The sequence below is a fragment of the Mobula birostris genome, chromosome 2 (genome assembly GCF_030028105.1).
Source record: "Mobula birostris isolate sMobBir1 chromosome 2, sMobBir1.hap1, whole genome shotgun sequence".
Lineage (NCBI taxonomy): Eukaryota > Metazoa > Chordata > Chondrichthyes > Myliobatiformes > Myliobatidae > Mobula > Mobula birostris.
Genome location: NC_092371.1, coordinates 163,703,310 through 163,715,756, shown reverse-complemented (window position 1 = coordinate 163,715,756; position 12,447 = coordinate 163,703,310). Strand labels below are relative to the sequence as shown.

At 46.7% G+C, this 12,447-nt stretch overlaps 1 protein-coding gene across 1 annotated transcript in view; it reads right to left on the bottom strand.

Moving 5' to 3' along the window:
- rab23 (RAB23, member RAS oncogene family) overlaps positions 1-12,447 on the bottom strand; it is a 51,662-nt gene that overhangs the window by 9,119 nt on the left and 30,096 nt on the right. The window contains exon 6 of the mRNA XM_072250620.1: positions 3,556-3,645. Within this exon, the coding sequence (XP_072106721.1) occupies positions 3,556-3,645 (90 nt within the window). The remainder of the gene's footprint in view (positions 1-3,555; positions 3,646-12,447) is intronic.

Here is a 12,447-nt window from a genome sequence, read left to right as displayed (position 1 = left end):
TCCCTTCCTGATGAAGGGTCTCAGCGTGAAATATTGACTGGTTATTCCTCTCCATAGACGACACCTGACTTGCTGACTTCCTCCAGCATTTTGTGTGTGTTACTCTATATTTGAAGTGATTCCAGATGAGAATTTTTTCTCTTACTTTAATCACCTAGTTTCACATAGGTCCTCCCAGATTAGGGTCTAAACTCTCGTTTTTTATGGAGTTGAACTTTATGCTCATGTTTGTATAATTACCTGTTTGTAAATGTTTGCTCAACACACACAAAATGCTGGTGGAACGCAGCAGGCCAGACAGCATCCATAGGAAAAAACACAGTTGACATTTTGGGCCGAGGCGCTTCGTCAGTACTAACTGAAAGAAGAGATAGTTAGAGATTTGAAAGTGGGAGGGGGAGGGGAGATCCAAAATGATAGGAGACGACAGGAGGGGGAGGGATGCTAAGAGCTGGAAAGTTGATTGGCTAAAAGGGTACAAGGCTAGAGAAGGGAGAGGATCATGGGATGGGAGGCCAAGGGAAAAAGAAAGGGGGAAGGGAGCACCAGAGGAAGATGGAGAGCAGGCAAGGAGTTATTGTGAGAGGGACAGAGAGAAAAGAGAGAGAAAAAAAGGAAAAAAAAATAAATAAGGGATGGGGTAAGAAGAGGAGGTGGGGCATTAACGGAAGTTAGAGAAGTCAATGTTCATGCCATCAGGTTGGAGGCTACCCAGACGGAATATAATGTGTTGTTCCTCCAGCCTAAGTGTGGCTTCATCTTAGTAGATGAGGCCAGGAAGAGACATATCAGAATGGGAATGGGATGTGGAATTAAAATGTGTGGCCACTGGGAGATCCTGCTTTCTCTGGCGGACAGAGCACAGATGTTCAGCGAAATGGTCTCCCAGTCTGCATTGGGTCTCGCCAATATATAGAAGGCCACATCGGGAGCACCGGACGCAGTATATCACCCCAGCCGACTCACGGGTGAAGTGTCGCCTCACCTGGAAGGACTGTCCGGGGCCCTGAATGGTGGTGAGGGAGGAAGTGTAAGGGCATGTGTAGCAATTGTTCCACTTACAAGGATAAGTGCTGGGAGGGAGATCGGTGGGAAGGGATGGGGTGGACGAATGGACAAGGGAGTCGCTTAGGGAGCAATCCCTGCGGAAAGCAGAGAGAGGCGGGGAGGGAAAGATGTGCTTGGTGGTGGGATCCTGTTGGAGGTGGCAGAAGTTATGGAGAATTATATGTTGGACCTGGAGGCTAGTGGGGTGGCGGGAGGATCAGGTGAGAGCAGATGTGTGTGAAATGGGAGAGATGCGTTTGAGAGCAGAGTTGATGGTGGAGGAAGGGAAGCCCCTTTCCTAAAAAAGGAGGACATCTCCTTGATCCTGGAATGAAAGGCCTCATCCTGAAAGCAGATGCGGCGGAGACGGAGGAATTGCAAGAAGGGAATGGCATTTTTGCAAGAGACAGGGTGGGAAGAGGAATTGTCCAGGTAGCTATGAGAGTCTGTAGGCTTATAGTAGACATTAGTAGATAAGCTGTCTCCAGAGATAGAGACAGAAAGATCAAGAAAGGGGAGGGAGGTGTGGGAAATGGACCAGGTAAATTTGAGGACAGGCTGAAAGTTGGAGGCAAAGTTAATTAAGTTAACAAGCTCAGCATGCGTGCAGGAAGCAGCACTAATGCAGTTGTCGATGTAGCGAAGGAAAAGTGGGGGATGGATACCAGTATAGGCTTGGAACATGGACTGTTCCACAAACCCAACAAAAAGGCAGGCATAGCTGGGACCCATGTGGCTGCCCATGACTACACCTTTAGTTTGGAGGAAGTGGGAGGAGCAAAAGGAGAAATTATTAAGGGTAAGGAATAATTCCGCTAGACAGAGGAGAGTAGTGGTAGAGGGGAACTGATTAGGTCTGGAATCAAAAAAGAAGCGGAGAGCTTTGAGACCTTCCTGGTGGGGGATGAAGGTATATAGGGATTGGACATCCATGGTGAAAATAATGTGCTGGGGGCCAGGGAACTTAAAATCATTGAAAAAATCCAGAGCGTGAGAAGTGTTCCGAACATAGGTGGGAAGGGATTGAACAAGGGGGGATAAAGCAGTGTTGAGGTATGCAGAAATGAGTTCGGTGGGGCAGGAGCAAGCTGAGACAATGGGTCTACCTGGAAAGGCAGGTTTGTGGATCTTGGGTAGGAGGTAGAAACGGGAAGTGCTGGGTGTGGGAACTATGAGGTTGGTGGCAGTGGATGGGATGGTTGGCGATGGTGTGGGAGACAATGGCCTGGTGCTCCTTGGTGGGGTCATGATCGAGGGGTAAATAAGAGGAGGTATCAGTGAGTTGTCGCTGTACCTTGGCAAGGTAGAGGTCAGTACGCCAGACTACAACAGTGCCCCCCTTATCAGCGGGTTTTATAGTAAGGTAAGGATTGGTGCGGAGGGAGTGGAGAGCAGAGCGTTCTGAAGGAGTGAGGTTGGAATTAGAACAAGGTGTGGTGAAGTTGAGACGGTTGATGTCCCGTCGGCATTTAGCAATAAAGAGATCCAGAGCGGGCAGAAGACCAGAGCGGGGTGTCCATGAAGAGGAGGGTTGAAGACATGAGAAGGGGTCATCGGTGGGGGTGGGACAGTCCTTGCCAAAGAAGTAGGCATGAAGACGGAGCCAGCGGAAGAAGAGTTCAGCACCATGGCGCACGCGGAACTTGTTGAGGTGTGGGCAAAGAGGGACAAAGGTGTGGCCCTTACTGAGGACAGAGCGCTCTGCCTCAGAGAGTTGAAGGTCGGAGGGGATGGTAAAGACCCGGCACGGATGAGAGCTGGAATCAGAGGGGGGAGGGAGGCTGGTAGTGTCAGTGGAGAAGGGAGGCTGGTAGTGTCAGTGGAGGAGGGAGGGTGGGATGGAGCCTCTGAGGGCCCAGGAGCTGATGATGAGATCTGAGGGAGACGGGATTGCAGAGTGATGGTGGGGGATGGGGAGACAGGAGTCACAATAGCAGCACGTGAAGACCCGGCCAGGAGTTCAAGGCTGGAGTCTTGAGAGCTAGGATCAGAGGGGAGGGAGGCTGGTGGTGTCAGTGGAGAGGGGAGGTTGGGGTTTGTTGCATTTTCAGCAATTTGCAGTAGAGCTGATTCTTTACCTTTGTAGTTTGTCTGTAAGCCTGGGAAGTCAAGGCAGTTTAAGTAAATCAAAGCTGTCCTTGTTAGAGAACTGCTGGCTGGTACTGGTATACAGTACAAAGACTGACCACAAGGTAAAGTGTTCTTTTTTTTCCTCCTTACTTACAGTAGAGCTGGTTAAGTTAAAATTAGTTACCTGTTCTTTATTTATTGGAATGACTGTCTAATAAAAGGCTGTAATCACAATATTTTCACCTCATTCTTAACTTCTGAAGAACCTTGTGGACAATGCCATCTCCAAATCCAACAATACCCTTTTAACAATGGAAGTCTTTGAAAGCTCAGATACTGTAAATATGACATTGAGGTTATAAGAGAAAAAATTAAAGACAATTGAGATATGCCCTAGAGATGTTTACGAGTATCGGCTGAAGATGAGGCAGAACGTACCTATGCGATTGCTTGTTGTGTGCACTTGTTCTTCTTCAGTAGTTTGCTGTTTGAGTCGCTGAAGGTACTTCTCAGCCAGGTACTTGAAAACTGTGGAGACAATAACTTAAGCTTGTATCTTACAATTATGTTTCCTTTCCAAAGTCATTATCAAGTGCAATGCACATGATTTGGGTGTGATCATTTTGCTTAAAGTCCCATTGCCCAGAGAAATGGATTGTTTTTAAACAAAATGTGTTAAAATGTCACTAATTTCAAGAACTTATGAGTTAAAATAATTTTAACAGCATTCCAAAAGATGCACAATACACCAAGTGATGAAAGTTTAATATTTAATCATTTTATCCTATCAATGCAGTTTTTTCCTCAGTGATTTGATTCAGGCACGACTGTGCAAGCACGTGGACATCAGCGAGTTAGACCGGCAGGAAGGATTTAAAAGCAGACAGTTTTTCCCTCAGCAGTTTGATCGAGGCACGACTGCACAAGCGCGTGGACGTCAGCGAGTTAGGCCGGCAGGAAGGATTTAAAAGAAGACAGTTTTTTCCTCAGCAGTTTGATCAAGGCACAATTGCACAAACGCATGGACATCAGCAAGTTGGCCCGGCGGGGAGGACTGAAATAGAAGACAGCCTTACAGAGCGGGCGACAGAGTAGAGGGAGACAGTAGGAGGGATTTGGCTCAACGGGGCTTAGGCAATAATGGGTCAAGGACTGGTATGTTACTTGTGAGGAATAGGAAACATGTTTGTGCGGCCGGTGTTCTGTACCTAGTGTCAGATGTGGGATGTCTGAAAGACTCCCAACCTCCTGGACGGTCACAACTGCGTCAGGTGCGTCGAGCTGCAGCTCCTTAGGGACAGTGTTAGGGAACTGGAGATGCAGCTCATGACCTTTGTCTGGTCAGGGAAAATGAGTAAGTGATAGAGAGGAGCTATAGGCAAGTAGTCACACTGGGGCCTCGAGAGACAGATAAGTGGGTAACAGTCAGGAGAGGGAAGGGTAAGAGTCAGATACTAGAGAGTACCCCTGTGGCTGTCCCCCTTAACAATAAGTACTCCTGTTTGAGTACTGTTGGGGGGTACAACCTACCTGGGGGAAGCAACAGTGGCTGTACCTCTGGCCCTGTGGCTCAGAAGGGTAGGGAAAGGAAGTGGATGGCAGCAGCGAGGTCAGACAGGCAATTCTGTGGAAGCAGGAAAGACACACGGATGGTAGTTTGCCTCCCAGGTGCCAGGGTCAGGGATGTTTCTGATCGCGTCCATGATATCCTGAAGTGGGAAGGTGAACAGCCAGAGGTCGTGGTACATATTGGTACCAACGACATAGGGAGGAAAGGGGAGGCGGTCCTGAAAACAGACTACAGGGAGTTAGGAAAGAAGTTGAGAAGCATGACCACAAAAGAGTAATCTTGGGATTACTGTCTGTGCCACGCAACAGTGAGTATAGGAATAGAATGAGGTGGAGAATAAATGCATGGCAGAGTGAACAGAAAAGGGGGCAAGGATTCAGATTTCTGGATTACTGGGACCTCTTTTGGGGCAGGCGTGACCTGTACAAAAAGGATGGGCTGCACTTGAATCCGAGGGGGACCAATATCCTGACAGGGAGGTTTGCTAAGGCTATTAGGGAGAGTTTAAACTAGAATTGACCGGGGGGGGGGGGGGGGGGGTGGAAACTGAACTGAAGAGATGGAGGAAGGGACAGTTGGCACACAAATAGAGAAAGCTTGTTGGCAGTGTGAGAGGGAGGATAGGCAAGTGATAGAGAAGGGAGGCATTCAGACTGATGGTTTGAGATGTGTTTATTTTCATGCAAGAAGCATCATGAACAAAGCAGATGAGCTTAGAGCGTGGATCAGTACTTGGAGCTATGATGTTGTGGCCATTACAGGGATGGCTCAGGGGCAGGGATGGTTACTTAGAGTACCAGGCTTTAGATGTTTCAGAAAGGACAGGGAGGGAGACAAAAGAGGTGGGGGTGTGGCACTGCTGATCAGAGATAGTGTCACAGCTGCAGAAAAGGAGGAAGTCATGGAGGGATTGTCTACGGAATCTCTGTGGGTGTAAGTTAAAAACAAGAAGGGGTCAATAACTCTACTGGGTGTTTTTTTAAAATAGATTACTCAATAGTAACAGGGACATCGAGAAGCAGACAGGGAGACACATTCTGGAAAGATGCAATAATAACAGGGTTGACGTGGTGAGAGATTTTAATTTCCTGAATATTGATTGGCATCTCCCTAGAGCAAGGAGTTTAGATGGGGTGGAGTTTGTTAGGTGTGTTCAGGAAGGTTTCCTGATAAAATATGTAGATAAGCCTACAAGGCTGTACTTGATCTGGTATTGGGAAATGAACCTGGTCAGGTGTCAGGTCTCTCAGTGGGAGAGCATTTTGGAAATAGTGATCACAATTCTATCTCCTTTACCATAGCATTGGACAGGGATAGGGACAGACAAGTTAGGGAACGTTTAATTGGAGTAAGGGGAAATATGAAGCTATCAGGCAGAAACTTGGAAGCATAAATTGGGAACAGGCGTTCTCAGGGAAATGTACAGCAGAAATATGGCAAATGTTCAGGGGATATTTGAGTGACGTTCTGCATAGAACGTCAGGAGATATTTGAGCGATGTTCCAATGAGACGGAAAGGATGTAGGGTAAAGGCTGTTGAAAATCTAGTCAAGAAGAAAAGCTTACGAAAGGTTCACAAAACTAGGTAATGATAGAGATCTAGAAAATTACATGGCTAGCAGGATAAACCTTAAGAATGAAATTAGGAGAGTCAGAAGGGGCCATGAGAAGGCCTTGGCAAGCAGGATTAAGGAAAACCCCAAGGCATTCTACATGTATGTGTAGAGCAAGAGGATAAGACTTGACAGAATAGAACCAATCAAGTGTGACAGTGGAAAAGTGTGTACGGAACCAGAGGAGATAGTGGAGATACTTAACGAATTCTTTGCTTCAGGATTCATTACGGAAAAGGACCTTGGTGATTGTAGGGATGACCTACAGTGGACTGAAAAGCTTGAGTATATAGACATTAAGAAAGAGGATGTGCTGGAGATTTTGGAAAGCATCAAGCTGGGTAAGTCTCCGGGACCAGACGAGATATCCCCAGGCTACTGTGGGAGGCAACGGAGTAGATTGCTGAGCCTCTGGCAATAAGCTTTGCATCATCAATGGGTCAGGACATTCCAGAGGTTTGCAGGGTTGCAGATGTTGTTCCCTTATTCAAGAAGGGGAGTAGAGGTAGCCCAGGAAATTATAGAACAGTGAGTCTTACTTCAGTGGTTGGTAAGTTGATAGAGAAGATCCTGAGAGGCAAGATTTATGAACATTTGGGGAGGCATAATATGATCAGGATTAGTCAGCATGGCTTTGTCAAATGCAGGTTGTGCTTTATGAGCCTGATTAAATTGAGGATGTGACTAAACACATTGATGAAGGTAGAGGAGTAGATGTAGTGTATATGGATTTCAGCAAGGCATTTGATAAGGTACCCCATGCAAGGCTTATTGAGAAAGTAAGGAGGCAGGGGATCCAAGGGGACCTTGCTTTGTGGATCCAGAATTGGCTTGCCCACAGAAGGCAAAGAGTGATTGTAGACGGGTCACATTCTGCATGGAGGTCAGTGGTATGCCTCAGGAACCTGTTCTGGGACCCCTTCTCTTCGTGATTTTTGTAAATGACCTGGATGAGGAAGTGGAGGGATGGGTTAGTAAATTTGCTGATGACACAAAGGTTGGGGGTATTGTGGATAGGGTGGAGGGCTGTCAGAGGTTACAGTGGGATGCAAAACTGGGCTGAGAAGTGGCAAATGGAGTTCAACCCAGATAAGTGTAAGGTGGTTCATTTTGGTAGGTCAAATATGATAGCAGAATATAGAATTAATGGTAAGACTCTTGGCAGGGTGGAGGATCAGAGGGACCTTGGGGGTCCGAGTCCGTAGGACACTCAAAGCTGCTGTGCAGGTTGACTGTGTGGTTAAGAAGGAATACAGTGCATTGGCCTTCATCAACTGTGGGATTGCGTTTAAGAGCCGAGAGGTAATGTTGCAGCTGTATAGGACCCCGGTCAGACCCCACTTGGAGTACTGTGCTCAGTTCTGGTCACCTCACTACAGGAAGGATATGGAAACTACAAGAAGGGTGCAGAGGAGATTTACAAGGATGTTGCCTGGATTGGGAGCATGCTCTATGAGAATAGGTTGAGTGAACTCAACCTTTTCTCCTTGGAGCGACAGAGGATGAGAGGTGACCTGATAGAGGTGTATAAGATGATGAGAGGCATTGATCATGTGAATAGTCAGAGGCTTTTCCCAGAGCTGAAGTGGCTAACACGAGAGGGCACAGTTTTAAGGAGCGTGGAAGGAGGAACAGAGAAGATGTCAAGGGTAAGTAGTGGTTGTTGTTTTTTTTAAAAAAACACAGAGGGTGGTGAATGCGTGGAATGGGCTGCCGGCAACAGTGGTGGAGATGGATACGATAAGGTGTTTTATGAGACTCCTAGATAGGTACATGGAGCCTAGAAAAACAGAGGGCGATGGGTAACCCTAGGTAATTTCTAAAGTACATGTTTGGCACAGCAACATGGGCCGAAGTACCTGTATTGTGCTGTAGATTTTCTATGTTTCTATGTTTTAATGCACAGCTTTGTTAAAGCACTCCACCAAAGAAACAACACAGACACAAATTTCTGGAAAATGCTGAAGGGAGATGGAATAAACGAAAGATATTTTTAAAAATCCAGAGATTGGATAATATCTGTGCACTTTACACACAACCTTGTCAATTTAAAAAGCTTCAGCATCTTTCAGAAGCAGAATAATTTCTTTAACTATTATTGATTGCTATTTGCCAAACCAGTTCAGGAAGATCAGAGAGATACCAACAGCGACAGTACTGCAAAGGAACTGGATGAATAAGTAAAAGCTTTCTTATGGACATCCTATTGGCAAGCATCAATTTCTTCCCTTCAATGTTCATTGCTAATTTCTAAGTTTAAGCAAGTTTCTGTAATTTCATCCATGGATTGAAAAAGATGTAATTGACATTTCTATCTTTATTTAAAACAATGTAATTTTACACAAAAAATCTAATGTATCCAGTGAGCACAAGTTCCCACTTGCTTCAAAAAAAGCAACAATTATACCAGTGCCTAAGGAGAATAATGTGAGCTGCCTTAATGACTATTGTCTGGTAGCACTCACATCTATAGTGATGAAATGCTTTGAGAGGTTGGTCATGACTAGACTGAACTCCTGCCTCAGCAAGGACCTGGAATCATTTCAATTTGCCTATCGCCACAATGGATCAACAGCAGATGTAATCTCAACGGCTCTTCACACGGCTTTAGACCACCTGGACAACAGAAACACCTATGTCAGGATGCTGTCCATCGACTATAGCTCAGCTTTTAATACCATCGTTCCCACAATCCTGATTGAGAAGTTGCAGAACCTGGGCCTCTGTACCTCCTTCTACAATTGGATCCTCGACTTCCTAATGGGAAGACCACAATCTGTGTGGATTGGTGATTACGTCTCCTCCTCGCTGACGATGAACACTGGTGCGCCTAGCCCACTGTTCTACTCTCTCTATACCCATGACTGTGTGGCTAGGCATAGCTCAAATACCATCTATAAGTTTGCTGATGATACAACCATTGTTGATAGAATCTCAGACGGAGACGAGAGGGTGTACAGGAGCGAGATATGCCAACTAGTGGAGTGGTGCCACAGCAACAACCTTGTATTCAACATCAGTAAAACAAAAGAGCTGATTGTGGACTTCAGGAATGGTAAGACAAAGGAACACATACCAATCCTCATAGATGGATCAGAAGTGGAGAGAGTGAGCAGTTTCAAGTTCCTGGGAGTCAAGATCTCTGAGGACCTAACCTGGCTCCAACATATCAATGCAGCCATAAAGAAGGCAAGACAGCGACTATACTTCATTAGGAGTGTGAAGAAGTTTGGTATGTCAATAAATACAGTCAAAAACTTCTATAGATGTACCATGGAGAGCATTCCGACAGGCTGCATCACTGTCCTGTATGGGGGAGGCTACAGCACAGGACCGAAAGAAGCTGCAGAGGGTTGTAAATTTAGCTGGCTCCATCTTGAGTACTAGCCTACAAAGTACCCAGGACATGTTCAAGGAGCAGTGTCTCAGAAAGGCAGCATCCATTATTAAGGGCCTCCAGCACCCAGGGCATGCCCTTTTCTCACTGTTACCATCAGGTAGGAGATAAAGAAGCCAGAAGGCACATGCTCAGCGATTCAGTAACAGCTTCTTCCCCTCTGCCATCCGATTCCTAAATGGACATTGAACCCATGAACACTACCTCACTTTTAAAACATATATCCTCACCATGCTATTGAACCAAAAACCTTGGTTCAATAGCATGGTGAGGATCTTGCTAAGAACACGGGATGCTGCTTTTAAATCTGGGGATCTACAGGCCTATGGGCAGGCAAGAAGAGCCCTGAAAAGCGGCATCAGAGAGGCCAAGCGCAGATATAAACAGCGTATAGAGGAGCACTTTACCAATAACAACTCCAGATGCATGTGGCAGGGGATAAAGACTCTTACTGGCTACAAGGACAGCTATACAGTCACAAACTCCTCAGAAAGGACACTGCCAGACACTCTGAACCAGTTTGTTTCTCACTTTGACAATCAGAATGGAGAAGTTGGCATCCAGTCAGCACTAACAGAGAAGGATGACCCTATACAATTACACCAACACCAGGTCAGATCGGAGTCAATGCGAGGATAGCAGCTGGCCCAGATGGAGTCACCGGAAGGATTCTTAAGGACTGCGCAGATCAACTAGCGGGAGTATTTACTACCACCTTCAACCTCTCGCTACTACAGTCTGTAGTCCCCACCTGCCTTAAGTCAGCCACAATAATACCCATACCAAAGAAAATTACAGTGAACTGCCTTAATGACTATCGCCCAGTTGCTCTAACTCCTATCATCATGAAATATTTTGAGAGACCCATACTGTCTTATATTAAGTCTGCCATACCTGCTGACCTTGATAAATACCAGTTTGCATATCGTGCAAACAGATCGACAGAGGATGCAGTCATCACAGCTCTCCACACAGCCCTTACAAACCTGGATCAGGATAACACCTATGTAAGACTGCTGTTTGTGGACTACAGCTCAGCTTTTAATACAGTCATCCCCTACAAACTGGTGCAGAAATTGAGCAACCTGGGCCTTGGCAGTTCACTGTGCTCATGGGTACTGGATTTTCTGAGTAACAGACCCCAAAGTGTCAGGATGGGAGAACACACATCATCTACTCTCATCCTGAACACCGGTACACCACAGGGGTGTGTCCTCAGCCCCATCCTCGATTCTCTTTTCACCCATGACTGCTCTACCATTCACTCCACCAACACCATTGTCAAATTTGATGACGATACCACCCTAATAGGTATCATATCAGACTGTGATGAGACAGCCTATAGGGAAGAGGTACAGCATTTGACAGAATGGTGTTGTCATAATAACCTGGACTTGAACATCACAAAAACCAAGGAGTTGATAGTAGACTTCAGGAAATCAAAGCGCGTCGAGCACTCTGCTCTGCACATATACGGGAAAGAGGTGGAGAGGGTAGAGAGTTTCAAGTTCCTCGGCGTCCACATCTCGGCTGACCTCACCTGGATTGCCCATATCTCTTATCAGGTGGGGAAGGCCCAACAGAGGCTCTACTTCCTAAGGAAGCTAAAGCACGCTCTCCTCCCTCATCACCCGCTGATCAACTTCTATCGGACAACTATAGAGAGCCTCCTGACGTATTGCTGTGCAGTGCGGTTTGCCAGCTGCAGAGAACAGAACAGGAAGGACTTGCAGCAGGTGGTGAAGGTAGCAGAGCAGGTTATTGGCACAACATTACCCTCCCTCAGAGACATTTATACTGGCAGACTTCAAAAGAAGGCTACTTGTATTTCAAAGGATCCCACTCATCCTGGACATCACCTGTTTTCCCCTCTACCTTCTGGGAAGAGATACAGAGCATTAAGGACGAAAACAAAGAAACACCTTAACAGCTTCTACCCACAAGCAGTGAAAGGTATAACACCCCCTTCCCTTCTCCTGCCCCGCTCCTAAGACGGCGGCAGCTAAATGCATCACACTTCCAGGAATCAAGCAACACACATCAAAGTTGCTGGTGAACGCAGCAGGCCAGGCAGCATCTCTAGGAAGAGGTGCAGTCGACGTTTCAGGCCGAGACCCTTCGTCAGGACTAACTGAAGGAAGAGTGAGTAAGGGATTTGAAAGTTGGAGGGGGAGGGGGAGATCCAAAATGATAGGAGAAGACAGGAGGGGGAGGGATTGAGCCAAGAGCTGGACAGGTGATTGGCAAAAGGGGATACGAGAGGATCATGGGACAGGAGGCCCGGGAAGAAAGACAAGTGGGGGGGAACCCAGAGGATGGGCAAGAGGTATATTCAGAGGGACAGAGGGAGAAAAAGGAGAGTGAGAGAAAGAATGTGTGCATAAAAATAAGTAACAGATGGGGTACGAGGTGGAGGTGGGGCCTAGCGGAAGTTAGAGAAGTCGATGTTCATGCCATCAGGTTGGAGGCTACCCAGACGGAATATAAGGTGTTGTTCCTCCAACCTGAGTGTGGCTTCATCTTTACAGTAGAGGAGGCCGTGGATAGACATGTCAGAATGGGAATGGGATGTGGAATTAAAATGTGTGGCCACTGGGAGATCCTGCTTTCTCTTGCGGACAGAGCGTAGATGTTCAGCAAAGCGGTCTCCCAGTCTGCGTCGGGTCTCGCCAATATATAAAAGGCCACATCGGGAGCACTGGACGCAGTATATCACCCCAGTCGACTCACAGGTGAAGTGTTGCCTCACC